General features: G+C 41.6%; 1 protein-coding gene across 4 annotated transcripts in view; it reads right to left on the reverse strand.

Moving 5' to 3' along the window:
* Positions 1–7499: 7499 nt before the first annotated feature.
* Positions 7500–15386, reverse strand: part of LOC142380694 (leucine-rich repeat-containing protein 4C-like) — a 55258-nt gene continuing 47371 nt past the window's right edge. For all 4 annotated transcript variants that reach the window (XM_075466616.1, XM_075466608.1, XM_075466594.1 and 1 more), the window contains one exon: positions 7500–12326. In XM_075466616.1, the coding sequence (XP_075322731.1) occupies positions 10404–12299 (1896 nt within the window). In that variant the 5' untranslated portion in view covers positions 12300–12326 and the 3' untranslated portion in view covers positions 7500–10403. The remainder of the gene's footprint in view (positions 12327–15386) is intronic.

A 15386-nucleotide genomic window follows, 5' to 3' on the forward strand; every position in this document is an offset into this window, starting at 1 on the left:
GCAGAGGTTGTGCTGAATGGGAGGTGCTGTCTGATCAGGCCACTGAAGCTGCTGAGCTGGAGCAGACAGGCATTTTTAGGTGTGGGGTAGCCTTCCTAAATGGACGTTTTAATTGCGAAGCCAGGTTGTGTGAAGTACTCATGAGTAGTTACTGTTTTACTTGCAGTAGACAGAGGTGAGAGTGTTTACAGTTTGGAGAATCACAAACTAAACTTGACAGACAACCCAAGCCAAAAGCTGCTCAGAGGGCATTTATGAGAAGAGCACATTTTTCAATATCTAAACAACTCAAACCACAAACAAATGTATAGAGGATCGAGAGCTAGATTGTTTTTCACACCATGCTATTTTTGCATCAAACACTTGTTTACATTGTTACAATGCATGGTCTGTGGTCATTTCAATATGGTCTGTATTATAACACTGTTTCACTCTCGTCAAGGCCCCCCCGCTGAGAAGCTTTGGATTTAGTTGTCCATCAAGAAACCATGTGATTCTCCAAATTAAGTCCATTTTGACTGCTGTCTTCTACAGATAAGACACTGTGCAACTTACACTCATATCCCATGTAGGCAGGTAGGGTAAGGGAGTCTGGCCTACTGAAGGTAGAACCTTTCATGCAGGGGTATCAGGATTTGAACGCATGTCATCCACATGAAAGGTGGCAATCTTACCACTACACTATCCAGTCCCGACTCTCTCCATGCTGCTGAATTTCTCCCTCCAATGAAACTGTAATCGAGCCAAAAATGGAGATTGTGTCACACCCATGGACTCACGTTTTTAGTTTCATGTTTTAGGTCATGTTTGTGTGTCACTCCATGTTTAGTTTTTGCCATTTTAGTTTCCCTGCACTTTGGTTATCAGTTTCACTCACTTCACCTGTGTTTTTTCCCTCAGCTGCACTCACTCCCCAATCACTCTCACTCCCTATTTAGTTTCCTGCCTCCCCTTTCAGTTTTGCGGGATCTTTGTTTAATGTCAAGTTCAAAATCCACGCTAAGGTTCCTACGTCCCATGAGTTCCACGGTATTTCTAAGATAAGTATTTATTCCATGCCATGTTCTTTTGTTTTGTTTATAGCTCCGTTTTTCTCCGGCTCTGCCGCGTTTTATGTTGTTACTTTGTTTTTCATTAATAAATCTTCCTTGTTTTTGTAAGTCCGCATCCGTGTCCTCCCTTCCACACCCAAACCTGACAGAAAGATCCCGCCAGAAATGGACGCGGCGGACGAGAACGCTTTTTGGAAGCTTGTCGGGAAGTTCTGGTGCTGCTTGGCACGGGACGACACCGCCTGGCAACAACTGAACGTGGCTGATGACCTGGTGGACTTCTTTTTAAAAAAACAGGTCCTCCAGTACTTGCCGGATGTGGCAGACATCTGGGCGGAGGTCATGAGCGTGCAGCGCTCAGCAACCCAGGACATTTTTGGCTTGGAGCCACACCAGGTAACCATGCTGTACAGCTTCTCCTCAGCCACAGTCACCAGGGCCCCAGCCGTCCCAGAGCTGGCCCCGGCCCCAGCCGTCCCAGAGCTGGCCCCGGCCCCAGCCGTCCCAGAGGCCACAGGGCCTGACCACGAGGCTTTAGGGCCTGACCTCGACCAAGAGGCCTCCGGGCCTGACCTCGACCAAGAGGCCTCCGGGCCTGACCTCGACCAAGAGGCCTCCGGGCCTGACCTCGACCAAGAGGCCTCCGGGCCTGACCTCGACCAAGAGGCCTCCGGGCCTGACCACGAAGCGGCAGAGCCCGACAAAGCCTCAAGAGCCCATGGGGCCCATGGACTCACCGGTTCGAGCCCCTCCCTTCCACCCCCAGACTTTGGGGATGTCTGGGATCCATCCCTTGAAGGGGGGGCTCCCCCCCGTCGGAGGTCCCCGGCTCCTCCTCCCGGCACGCAGACGGAAGTCTGGGTGCCATCCAGACCACAGCCTGCTGCCACGTCATCGGGGGTCCGGGCGTCCGCCGGGCCGTCTCCTGCCGCCACGCAGAGGGAAGTCTGGGTGCCAACCAGACCACCGCCTGCTGCCACTTCATCGGGGGTCCGGGCGTCCGCCAGACCGCCGTCTCCTGCCGCCACGCCGACGGAGGTCTGGGCGTCCGCCAGACCACTGCCTGTTCCGGCTATGCCATCTACGGTCTGGGCGTCCGCCAGACCATCGCCTGCTCCTGCTATGCCATCTGCGGTCCGGGCGTCCGCCAGACCACTGCTTGTTCCTGCTATGCCGTCTGGGCGTCCGCCAGACCACTGCCTCCTGCTGCCCGAAGCCGGTACCACACACCCGTTTCTGGTCCTCAGCCTGACCGGCTTCAAGCCCCTCCCTCCCACCCTCGGATTTCTTAAGGGTTGTCTGGGATCCACCCCTTGAGGGGGGGGCTCTGTCACACCCATGGACTCACGTTTTTAGTTTCATGTTTTAGGTCATGTTTGTGTGTCACTCCATGTTTAGTTTTTGCCATTTTAGTTTCCCTGCACTTTGGTTATCAGTTTCACTCACTTCACCTGTGTTTTTTCCCTCAGCTGCACTCACTCCCCAATCACTCTCACTCCCTATTTAGTTTCCTGCCTCCCCTTTCAGTTTTGCGGGCTCTTTGTTTAATGTCAAGTTCAAAATCCACGCTAAGGTTCCTACGTCCCATGAGTTCCACGGTATTTCTAAGATAAGTATTTATTCCATGCCATGTTCTTTTGTTTTGTTTATAGCTCCGTTTTTCTCCGGCTCTGCCGCGTTTTATGTTGTTACTTTGTTTTTCGTTAATAAATCTTCCTTGTTTTTGTAAGTCCGTGTCCTCCCTTCCACACCCAAACCTGACAGATTGGGCCAACTGTCAAAGATGGCAGTGACGGATTCGCAGCTGTAGCACATTATCCTTAGACTGGTACAGCAATAAGACATTTACTGAGTGTAAAAGGGGACCTATGTGGTCTACACAGCTTCAACCTGCCAAATTGGTGCCTGTCTTCCAACCAAAAGTTAAGAGCCCCCTTCACGAGGCATTTTCCAGCAGCACGATTATGTAATTTCTCTGTATGTAAAGATTTATTTTAATTTGGGTTATTAAGCATAGAGTAACTCTATTTGAGAGTGTATTAAGAAACTTAGAGTTGAACAAAGATTGATAATTAATAATACAACAGCCCTGTTTTAATCCCATATTACTCATTTTAAACCAAGTTTAGCTCATCTCAAATTATAGTTAATCCTAGATTAAATAAACTTCTCCACCCTGGACACCCGTGTGCTGGATTTGGCTGAATTTTATATAAAAATTCAACTGTCACCATTTAATGACAGGTTTTCAAGTCAGAAAAAAGGCTGTCAAGTACTATTTTGAATTTGGCTCTTGGTTGACTTTTAGTGGAGAATTTTCATAACTGGTTCGATGCCCTCATGCCTAAGTATATTTACATGACACTAGAGGAAAACATATGATTTTGTTATTTAGATAAAACCTTATTTTTAAATACATGTAAACTGAAATCGTACAAAATTGAGATTCTCAAATCTTGACTAACCCACCAAGAAAATGCTGTTGAGGATCAAGTCACTCTGCATGTATACAATCAACTGGGCTCAAATGGGTCTAGGCATAAGCTTCAAAGTTCCATCTTTTTGTAAAAACATATTGATAATGTGTGCATTAATATAGCCAAAATTCCCAAAAAAGCTTCTTACATTCACATATTTTTCCTTTTCCTTTGCCAGGTTACTAAATACTTAAGAAATCGTGACCAAAAATCAGCCTTTTAGGACTACTTGTGAACTCACAGTTGCTTAAATAATTTCCACTGTTGCTGTGCTCTAATAAATTTCACATTTTTTTTTATATTTTTCTTTTTAACAACCCCAACATCTTCTGACTCAGTCACCCTTCAAGTAACTTAAAGACAATGTCTGTGCAGTGAAGTCAAACTTACAGGTACCATGATCTCCCATAGAGAAGGTTAGATGAAGCAAAACGTTTTGGTATGTTTCCTCACACAGTTCACAGCGTCGTGATGTCGAACATACTTCAGTCAATAGCTCCATTCTGCTGTTGTGCATCTGTTCTGGGACAAGGACGGTGATCCAGTCAAATGGCCAAGTCGTCTGAGTTGACTCAGCTGTGCATATGACCACATTGACAGAGTTTTGGATATGACATTCCCCCTCTAATTTGCAATCATATTTTGGCAGATTTTAGAAATTTCTGCTGGAGTTCCCTGAGTTTATGAAGAGGGTGGGGAGACTTACTGTATTTCAGAGTTCCTCCAGTAGTCTCATCCATAGAGCCTAAGGTTGTTCAGTTTGGCTTTAAAGTTGTTACTGAGTTTGAAGATATTTCAAGTAGAAGTTTTAGAAATTCCCTTAGGCTTTCAGGTTTAATCTTTGTTGGTGCATCCCAACCTTCCAGTCCATTTTGCTGCATATTATAGACATACCTATGTTGATTAGGTTCTGAGTGCTTCCAAAATGCAAGTGACCTTCAGCTCAATACTGTGACTTAATATCTCCTAGTATTTAGACACACTGAGCACCCGGGCTGCTGCTGCTGCTCTGATAGCATCCTGCGCACACATGCCCTGTGTAAAAATATGACTTACGGAAACCGAGCCATCAGCACAGTGCAGAGTTTACACTCTTAAAGGACATTTCGTGCCACACCTGTCCATTGCTACCGGTGGGCAGCCTCACATCCTTTCCCTGTCTGTCCACCTTTCATATGTGGAACAGGTGTTAGTGGATGCTTGACTATAGACAACAGCAGTCAAGTGGGAAACCATCTGTTTCACAGCTTGCAGGTGGTCTGTTTAACCTGGTTGCCTCGTCTCTCAGAACTCAACTCCCTCATCAGAGCTTTTCTTAAAGGAGACGTTTCAGCTTGTGACCAAAGAGATGTAACTGGTTTGATCATTTTGTGTAAATTATACTCAATTAAACACACAGACAAAAGAGTAAGGACAGAAAATACAATGGTGTTTTGGCTTGTGTAGAGCACTCCTGATTGTAATGAGGAATTTTATCACTTATTTCAATAGACATCGTGAATATAACAGTAGTTGTTCCTTTAAATGTCAGGGCATGGTTCCTATTTATGCAAGCATCCATGTGGCGTCAATTTCATTTTCTGCCCAAGCCTGTGAAAGTCTGTCCAGATTCTATGTACATGTATCCATGCGGCCATAAACCCCCATGAACTGTTTGCCCAGCATCAGCCCTAAAAGTAAAACACTTGATTTTCCACATTCCTGTTAAGTTGTTTTAATCAGGTTTTCAGGAGTGTGGATGATATATCAAAGATTGATAAAGCTTCAAACTGGGTTTACATGTTTAGCATCTGATGCTCAACACCTGAATCCATACAATGTTGCAAACTATTTCAAATATATAAAGTAGCTTTTGTCACAATGTCCACACTGAATATAGCCTTTGAACACAATCAGTATTAACCAGAAGGGAAGTGCTTTTTACACCAAAAAAAAAAGATAATTGCATTCTTTCATCTAAAGAAATTGGAGGTTTTCATTTTAAGTCTGCAATGGAACTATGTGCACATGTCATAATGCAGCTTTAACACTCACTCATAAAAAAAAAATGTGTGAATGTGACCCCTCTGGCAGCAAAGGAGAAAATAATGATCATTTGTTTGGAAATGAGCAGTCCTGCCTCGAAGGAGTACAGAGAACCAAAAAGTGAAAGTGGAACTTTGGGTCCTCTTCTAGAAGTGAGAAAATGTCATTAAAAATAACAGTCTTGTAACAATGCAATAATACTACAAACTGATTATTTACCAACAATGGTTTGCTCCATTTCCGTGTCTCTCTCTGGATTTTTTTTCAAAGGAAGAATGGCAGCATGAGAACATGTCATATTGATAGTGATAGTTGGGTAGACTCCAACTATGTGAAATTTATCATACATGGAAAAGATGGTAAATGCCGAGATTTCTTCTCACTTTTCTGTTAGAAAGGCACAAAAAAAGACACTCAAGGAGAGACTGTGAGGCCAGAGTAACTGTGGTTGATAGTCCAGGCGTGATGACAGGCTTTGTATAAACCACCATGTAGTATTTTAGTAATTAATGAGCCTTAAGTGGACTTGTCCCCTGTTAATGAGTTTTTCGCTTTAGCTGCTCTGTGTGGTAGCATGGCTGCATTTATGCAACCTCTTGTGTTGTTCAAATGCATGCTATTCTTTCTTCTGACAGCCTCTGTTTCCTTTTATCTTCAGGCTGCTCTGTGCATTGCTGACACTTGTTGTGGAGTTGTACTCTGACTGTATTCTGTATGGCACAGCTACACCTTAGACTTGACTATGAGCTGACAAGCAGTAGGGATTTTAATGGGCGTAAAAAAAAACTAAAAAAAACTGAAGAGGGAAATGACCAGTGTTTGTTTTTCAGGGGTTTGTTTCTGCTCAGTATGGTTTTAAAATATTGTGCACTTTTGCAGCTTTTTGTCAAGTTACCACACATGTTCCTTAGTTTTTTTATATATTTTTTCCTTGATGGAACATGCTCAGAAGCACTGTAACTTGTCTTTTCTGGACAAAGAGCTAGATACTCTGTATGACCAACAATGATGTGTCAAGTTTACTGAAAAATATTCTTATAAAGATGTCCACATTCATATCTAAACCCCACCCGGCCCCATGGAAAATAATTAACTTTTCCTCCATGTGGGGAAAAGACAACCAATCTGCCTCACACACGGTGCAGTTCAGTTTTTGAATTGGATCTGACATGATTTCATTCAGCCTCAATAAAGTCATCACTTAGCTAATGAATCAATTATAATATTGGAATTGACATCCTAGTATTCAGCACTGGCCATAAATGCCAGTAGCATCTGAATGAAGCCAGCTCCACTTGCTTCATTGGATGGGCAACCATCCCACAAGTACTTTATAACTGCAATGGAGCAATCTCAAAGGCAGTTGTGTTTTCAAGCCAATTTGTGCTATTTGGGCGATGAGTATGTCATAATAAGAAGCAGGCTCCTCACTGATGTTTTGTTATTTTTTTAAAGCTCAACTTTATTTGTTCTGTTGCAGATTGCAATTCATTGATTCTATTGGATTTTGAAATGGACTGCCCATGAGACTTACTGGTGCAATGTTCCCCAAGCTTCTGTGAGATTCTTTAGACATCATTTGAGTTCGCTGGGAGAAGAGCGCTATTCCATTGTGCTACTGGGTAAGAAATTTTCAGATTTTCCTGCATGAATAAAATGGTTCTGTCAGACAGATGGAGTGATTCAAATCAGATAAAGAAATACAGTTTCCCATGTCTAATGCAAAAAGAGCACTTCCCTTTCCTTTTAAAAGATCCACTTCCCTCCTCTGACCTCATAAAACAAGCTACACGACATTTCAGCATATTCTTCACTGTTAAGCATTCTGAAAGCTGCTTTGCAGTCTGTTTTGTTTCTATCTTTCTACACGTGATCATGTGCAAATGAAACAAAGATGGCAAAATGGTTTCTGTTAATGACACATTGAAATCTATTGGAAAAAAAGGAATCATAATTTTTATTTGTATTCATGTACAGTATGAACTACAATCTCAAGTATCAATAATTGAACATCATCCTCAGGGAAATCAGCTGGACTCCTTACAAGCACGGTCTTTTTTTTTCTTGTTTTTGTTTTTGTTTTGCTTTTTAATATTTTTTTAACAATTTGAGCACATGTAAAATTATGATTTGAAGATTTTTTTTTTTTGCATTATGTTTTTCAAAATATTTTTTTCTATTTTTTTTTGTAGAAATTTAACCATGTGATGATTATTCTCTCCAAAAAAGAGAGAGAATGTTCCCACATACAGTAACCCTCCCCATACATGGACAGTTGGCAGAATAACACACAATGATTTGATCACCTTGGCTAAGGGTTTTGCACAGAAATCAAGCTCAGTCTGCTGGTATTTCAAGTCCAACATTCTCCATGTCAGTCTACTGTCAACTTCATGCCAGCGCTCAATTATTCCCCCCATGTAAGCCGTCCTGGTAAAGCAAATACCAATACACAGATATCCCATTCATTCTGAATAAGTCACAACCCCCAAATATATATATATTTATATAAAAAGTCTGAACCTTTTTTCACTGTAGCCAGCATCAACATTGAATCATTAAGCCACCAGAAGCATTGAAAGGAATTGAGCATTGAAAAAACAAAACAGTGAAAAGGGAAAGAATGGTTTACTCACTGGCAATACCACTGACAGGACAATTCGCATCATTCATAAAACTTTTTGAAGGGCTGGTGGTGAGTAGATTCCGGTTTCAGCTGCTTTTATATGACCGTCTGTACTTAGCAGACATGACCAGTCTTTAAGTGGATATTTTGCTTCCATCTTGCTTGCTCGCCATCTCGTTGTTGTAGATGACATAACAATAAATAAATGAGACTCCTTCGAAGTTTGATTTTGGGACAATGTTTTGTTATACTTTAAGCTATAGTTTGCAGTCTTTCCAGAGAAAAGATTAAAAAAAGGCTGATGAAACTGCCTAAAAGCCAAATTTGGTGATTCATTTTAAATTACTCAAACTGAACATTGCTTGTCAAAGTGATATGGGTCCAATCCCATCAAAATCCACCTGTAAATACACATTCCATTAAGCCAGTTTTGTTGATAATCAGTTCCATTTGAGAAATTATAATAAATTAAAATAAGCTTTTTGCGCAGAGACCAAGGCAAAAGCAATATCTACCTCTTCTTACTTTCTGTACAGGTCACTGTTGCCATGGCAACGAGCTGATGGCTAGTTTTCCCTCCTTATTTCCTATCTATTTTTCTTTTTCTGTCCCATCATATCTGCAATATCTCTGTTTGAAGACCACTCCTGACCGTTGTGGGTCTAACCCCCCCCCTATCCTCTCAGCACGCCGCTATTCTTCCCTTTTCATTCCTTCCTTCTACTTCCTTAAGCCTTCCTCTTTGAATGACTAAATGAAAAAGCAGCAAGTAAACAGACTGAAGGGCAGAAAATTGTTGTGATGGTCTATAAATGATGCTACATCAAAGTGTCTGTGTTTTTTCTCTAACAAAAATGAGACTGAGCAGGGGTCGCTTCAATATCAAAGGCCTCTACCCCATGTTAGATGTTAGGCGCAAAGTCCCATGCTGTTTTCTTATCAGCTTTTCTGTGTTAGAGTGGAAATGAACTGCTGATACAGATTAATGAGCTATAACCCATCATCCCTTATTTTGTTGCAGGTTCCTAGCTGCATCACTGACTACGTTAGCCCTGTCTGCGTTTGTCTGACAGGGTCACACTACATTACAAAGCAGCCTCATTTGCCTTTTTATCTGTACCAACAGATGGACTATCAGCGCCTGAGCTCGTGTAACCCTGGGGTGATAGCAAGGTAGTGCGACACCGAGTGGACGTACATCATTACCGGGTTAACAGCGAGGCTGCCGACCACAGCCTTATGCTACCCTTCATTTTCCTAAGCAATATTCTGCTGTCGTGCGGCACACGCCAGCGAATAAAGCTAGACAAATGAGACATGGCGAGGGGTGAGGAATGTGCCTGAGCTCAGTGACAGAGAGACAATCAAAGAAGCAAGACATGGAGGAAAGAGAGTGAAGAGAGTGCTGAGTGGGAAAATGGAGGATTGAGAGATAAAAGAAGACAGGAGGATTAGAAGGAAAACGGTTAAGTGTAAAGAATGTAAAGAAATGTGAGGATGGGGGAGTGGGAGCAAGACCTTAATCTTAATTAAAGTGAAGGATGTATGGCTGTTGTTTGGGAGCCACGGGGGAAATGCACATTTAGTCATTTGCCAGCTTTGCTCTGCAGGCTTGCTGGTTTCACTGTGATATCATCCAGAGCTGCGTCATTAGAAGATCTAATCTCATGGTGAATGACAACTTGAATATGATGGTGAGGAAAATAACCTACCCTCTCCCTATCCTTTTTTCTTAATGCCTTGTAAACTTTCACCATATTGGATGTTGTATGCTGATCAACTTGCAAACAAATGTTTAAGCAATTTCCTTTTAACAAATGATATTATTTTTATGTTAGTCAAAACATTAGATTAATAATATTGTATTTATTTTTGCAATGCCTAGAGTTTTTTCACAAGTTGCGTTTGAGACCTTTCATATTCACTTTTAATAAACCATTCTTTCCCCTGTGCAGTGTTACACAGAGAGAGAAATAAAATGAGCTAAAGAGCTATCACAAATTGTTTTTCTTCATTTAGCCACTAGACATATTTTTAATAAATAATCTTTGTTTTGAAAAGACACTTTTTAAAGTATCACATGTTGTCCCTTTGCCAAATGCTGATTAACTGCCTGTCAACTGTCAAGTCAACTGCATTTTCTATTCTTTTTATCATCATGTTTTGGTCCATTGTATTCCAAGTGTTACACTGGTAATGCTGGATATGTAGTCAAATTTAAGATCAGATTTGGGTCTCTTGCACATTGTCTTTTGAACAGGCTTGAATCAGTAAAGGTTCCTGTGTGGCTGAGCTGTGAATAGCACTGTGCATATGCGGGTGGTGGTAAGTGCTCTTGTAGGTGTTGTAGTGGTTGTAGTGCTCCAGAGGGGGCAGCGATAGGTGTCTCTCCATAGCAGCAACACCTGCAAGCTCTTCCTCAACGGTAATGACCTCCATCGAGGAGGCAGGGCCATCAGGGTCCTGTTGGTTATGCTGCTTCCTCATCTTGTAGAAAATAACCAGCAGAACAGCGGCCATAAGTGTTATGGCCACAAAGCAGCCAATAATAATCTTGGTCGTTTTCATCACCTCATCCAGGCCATTTGGGGCTTCCTCTCCTTCCCGATCAAGAACTGGAACGGTATAAGTCCGCTCTGTGGTCCTCGTTGAAACAGGACTGCCCTTTGTGGTTGAGGATGACACCCAGCCAAATGGGGGAAGTGGTGTTTGGCTATCATCCCCAGGGATATCAATGGTCTCCACGGTGACTGTAGTAAAATAGGTCACCCCGCTGTTTTCCACAGAAGTGACGTTAAGCACAGCAGAAGCAGAAATATTGCCTGCTGTGTTGCTAACCATACAGGTGTAAGTCCCAGTGTCCTGCATTGTGACACTAGTGAAGTTCAGTGTCCCATCATTGAGTACAGACAATCGCACCTTGTAAGCCCCATGCGTCACCAAAGAGCCGTTTGGTGTGAGCCAGCTGATAGATGTCAGCGAACTTGTACGACATTTAAGTTCAGCACCCATTCCTTCCGTCACATTCAAGTCAGAGGGTGGCTCTAGAATAACAGGAACATCACACTGGAAGTAGCTGTGGTCCAGTTCTCCAATGTAGCGACCTTTAAAGACTGAAGGAGTATGGCATCGTGCGCAGCAGCTGGTATTGGCAGGAACTGTTTCTTTTAGCCACCAGCTAAGCCACAGAATATCACAGTTGCAATTCCAAGGGTTATGATGGAGATGGACTCTTTCCAGACGATGCAGCGGTGTGAAGAGATCATGTGGTAGAAAAGTAAGATTGTTGTGAGCCAGGTTGAGCTCCACGAGTGACTGAAGATCATCAAAGGAATTCCTCTCAATAGTTTGGATTTGGGCATGCATCATCCACAGCTTCTGAAGGTTCACTAACCCTGTAAATGAGCTGGGCTTGATAACAGAGAGCTGGTTACCTGACATTTCTAGCTCTTCTAGCCTAACCAAAGGTAAAATGTTTGGTATCTCCTTGAGGTTGCACATACCCAGGTTCAGGTAGCGCAGGTTGCTTAAGTCCTTAAAAGCCCCGTCAGAAATGTAGGAGAGACGTTTGAGCTCACCTAGATCTAGCCTTCGAAGCGAGGGAACCCGGTTGAAGGCATAAGATGGTATACTTTCGATGGGGTTGTTCCGTAGCCACAATTCTTTCAGCTTGGACAAGTACTCGAATGCTCCATTGGGGATTGTCGTAAGTCGATTATCAAAGAGCTCCAATGTGTTGAGACTGGCCAGTCCATTGAAGGCGCCAATTTCAATGCTGCGGATATGATTCTTGCTCAGTTGCAGGATTTCCAGATGGCGCAGATGCTTAAAACTGTCCACCTTGATGACCTGAATGAGGTTATCCTGCAGGTTCAGGTAGCGGGTGTTGGTTGAAATGCCATCTGGTACGTCCCGTAGACCACGGCGTGTGCATATGACTTTGCTGAATTGGTTGCTGCATGAGCAGGCAGAGGGACAGGTCTGAGCTCGAACCAGCCCAGCCACCACCAGGATCTGAAGGGCCAAAAGCAGCACAAAGAGGGGGTTGGATAGTGCCCCCTTCAGCCTACGACCTCTCATTGTCTGGCGCTGGAGGGAAGAGATCATTGTGTTCAGCATTCATAGTTCATCTGGTGTTTGTGTTCTCTGAGAAGAAAAGAAAGGGGGAGGATATTTATTAACCACAAAATAGCAAAGCATACAGTGCTGATGTTGTATTGAGGCAATCACAAAGACAGAAAATCTTTTTTGGAATTCATGAATTTATGATGATGAAAACATTTGATTTTTTCTGCTTCTTAAATATGAGAAGTTGCTTTTTCCATGAGTTTTATTTGATTTTAAATTGAACATCCTTGGGATTTATATATTTTTTTTACGCTTGACAAGTAAGACCAGATGATAAATCAAAAATGGAATATTTCACTATGAACTGCCATACGAGTACAACATACTCAGTCCTGAAAGTCCTGAAAGCTTCAGTTATTTACCATTTTTTTTAATATAACAAGCTTTCTGTTTATTCTCTAACCTTGGATTGTCCCCAATTTCCATAGGTTGATGAATCTACACAGTAGCGAAAATATATATATATATAAAAAAGAAAAAAATATTTCAGCCCGTGCCTCCCAGTGGAGTTGAACTGGTGAATACATTATTTAAACCCGTTACTCTCAGGAATCATAAGCCTGAAATTATTGAATACAGAATGGCTTCATCATGAAACATTTAAAAGAAACGATGCAATCTGTTGGACTTGTGAAGTAATTTGCTTTGTTTAAGGCACAAAAGACAAATACAGTCTGAATGCCAATGAGAAATGTGTCCATGCTAAACATATTGCAAAATGTAATGCAGTCTGTGAAATGTATGCTCCATTATAGGGTAAAATAGTGACCTTTTTAAAAACAGAGCAATCTACTAGTGCTGTTAACTGTATATAATAATCCAAATTATTTTTACACTCTGATATTGTTGTTACAGTAAACTAGGAGAACATGTCTCCCAATTGTTATAGTTATCCTAAATTGGATTAAATTAGATTATATTAGTCTATTCAACCAACATATCTAGGAATATGCAGGAACATGCTGATGTTTAAAATAGATTGAACAAATTTTACACATACAGCACAGCCTGTACCTCCCACTTCCACTCTGCTCTGTTGATATGTTGCTATCACCCTTCATTTTTTGTCCCGCCTTTAAAGATGGCAATCTTCAAATAAACTGATACATGCTGTAGAACAAACACACACACACATATATATGGTGAAAGTATAAAATGTGAGTGTGTTCAGTCAAGCTGTGGTGTTAAGTGATTCAGACACCATTCTTTAGCGCAGACGATGCATTTGCCGGGAGCAAAGCACTTTGGTCTATAACAAAAAAACATGAACCTTCCCTACTGGGTTCTTGTATTTGAATATTCTCCTTGTCTCTTTTATGCTCTTACAAATTGAAGTTATTTGTTAATCATCTATTTTTGTCAACCCCCCAGGCAATAAGAAACAAAAGTATTATGACAGGTATTTTCTAAACTGTAAAAATGTTAAACTGATGTGGAAATGCTCTCTGGTGAAGATGAGTGGTTGGCTTAATCAGAAGAAATGAGTCTACATGTGGCTTGGTTTTGCACCACCCATGCTGCCACGATAGCTGTGATGGAGCGAAGTTGCAGAGAGACGAGCTTCTGCAGGGGAATCAGATCGAATAAGGCTTCCCACTGGCTGGAGCTCATTTTGTCTGGCTGGAATTACAACAAGCCCGCACAGCCACCAAAGAGAGGAAAATGTCAGATATGGCAAACACATTGATAGTGATTATCTGCTGTCAATAACACACATCAGTATGTATGCGTTTCCATTTGAATGCTTAAAGAGATGAGTATGTTGAAATACCACTTCCAAGAGTGATTTCATCTTTGGCCACATGCCTTTTTCATAATGCATTTGTTATGAATACATTGTAACAGCGCCTTATGCCTCATTACATAAAGAAATGGCATATATATTGCAGAAGAAAAAAATTCTTCATCCCTTTGTTGGTGCAACACGGCATGGATTAATTTCATCTAGCTGTGCTCAACATGCATTCAGTGAAAGCAGTAGCTGCTTACAACTAAAATCCTGCCAGCAACATAAAAACACACCCACCCTTACTTTTCAGCTTCTGTACCAGCAGCTGCAGGCTTTGTCTGACAGCACTGGGATTTTCAAAATGCATTTGTTATAATGAATGTGTTGGAAAAGTGCGATGGGAAACATATTTTTTAATCGAGGTGCACAAGGACACAGTGGGATATAGTATTTCAAGGCCTTTAAATTACAGTGTCAGATGATTCAAATCTGTGACTGTGGAGCACTTGAAGGGGCGATGCTTTATTTCAACTAGCGAGATGTGTTAATTTGGACATTCCCATACATCACTTAAGCAGGCTTAGCACAAATGCATACAAATGTCTTCCTAAGAAACTGAGTAGCCCAACACTTTGGGGGAAAAAAAATATTTTCTGCTCTGACATTTAAATGGCGTAAATATGAGAAGAAATTTCTTAAACCGGCCCGATACAAATTAAACTTAGGAAGATAATAAATATTTGAGGATGAAACTATGAGCACAAAGTGTTGCATTATGGAGTAACATTCTCTGCAGTCTCATTTAGATTTTGTTATGTGTCTGAGCTTGTCGGCATGTTTAGCAATTCCCCTCTGGGTTCTAATGGGGAATTTGGATTCCTTTATGTACAACACGATTACCCCAACCCCAAAGTGAACTTCTCGATTTGCATTAGCAGAATCTGACAAAGAAGTTTCATATTTAGAAGACCGTTTACTATGGTAATTTCTTTTTTTCCATCAGCACTCAAAAAAGACACTTTCATTATATTCACACCCTGTATATATTCTTATTCATTAAATATATAATGCCATATAACTGAAGTCACTAAATACTGTAGCTGTTTTGTGGAGAGAAAGTATCTAAACATATCCAAAGTAGATGTGGTTGAGTTGTTGAGGAGACTGTCGCTGATCATTTGCACTTAATCATCTGGGTATGGAATTAATAGAGTGGGTTAAGCATGAAGTGATATGAAATATGGCAAACTCTAATGATGTAGAAATAAGCCTATGTCCACGAAGAGGACTGTCTGATGAGCTGAATATCATCTTGCTTATTCATTCAGCACATTACCGATTCATTACAT

Source organism: Odontesthes bonariensis, chromosome 1, assembly GCF_027942865.1.
Source record: "Odontesthes bonariensis isolate fOdoBon6 chromosome 1, fOdoBon6.hap1, whole genome shotgun sequence".
NCBI classification, from domain to species: domain Eukaryota; kingdom Metazoa; phylum Chordata; class Actinopteri; order Atheriniformes; family Atherinopsidae; genus Odontesthes; species Odontesthes bonariensis.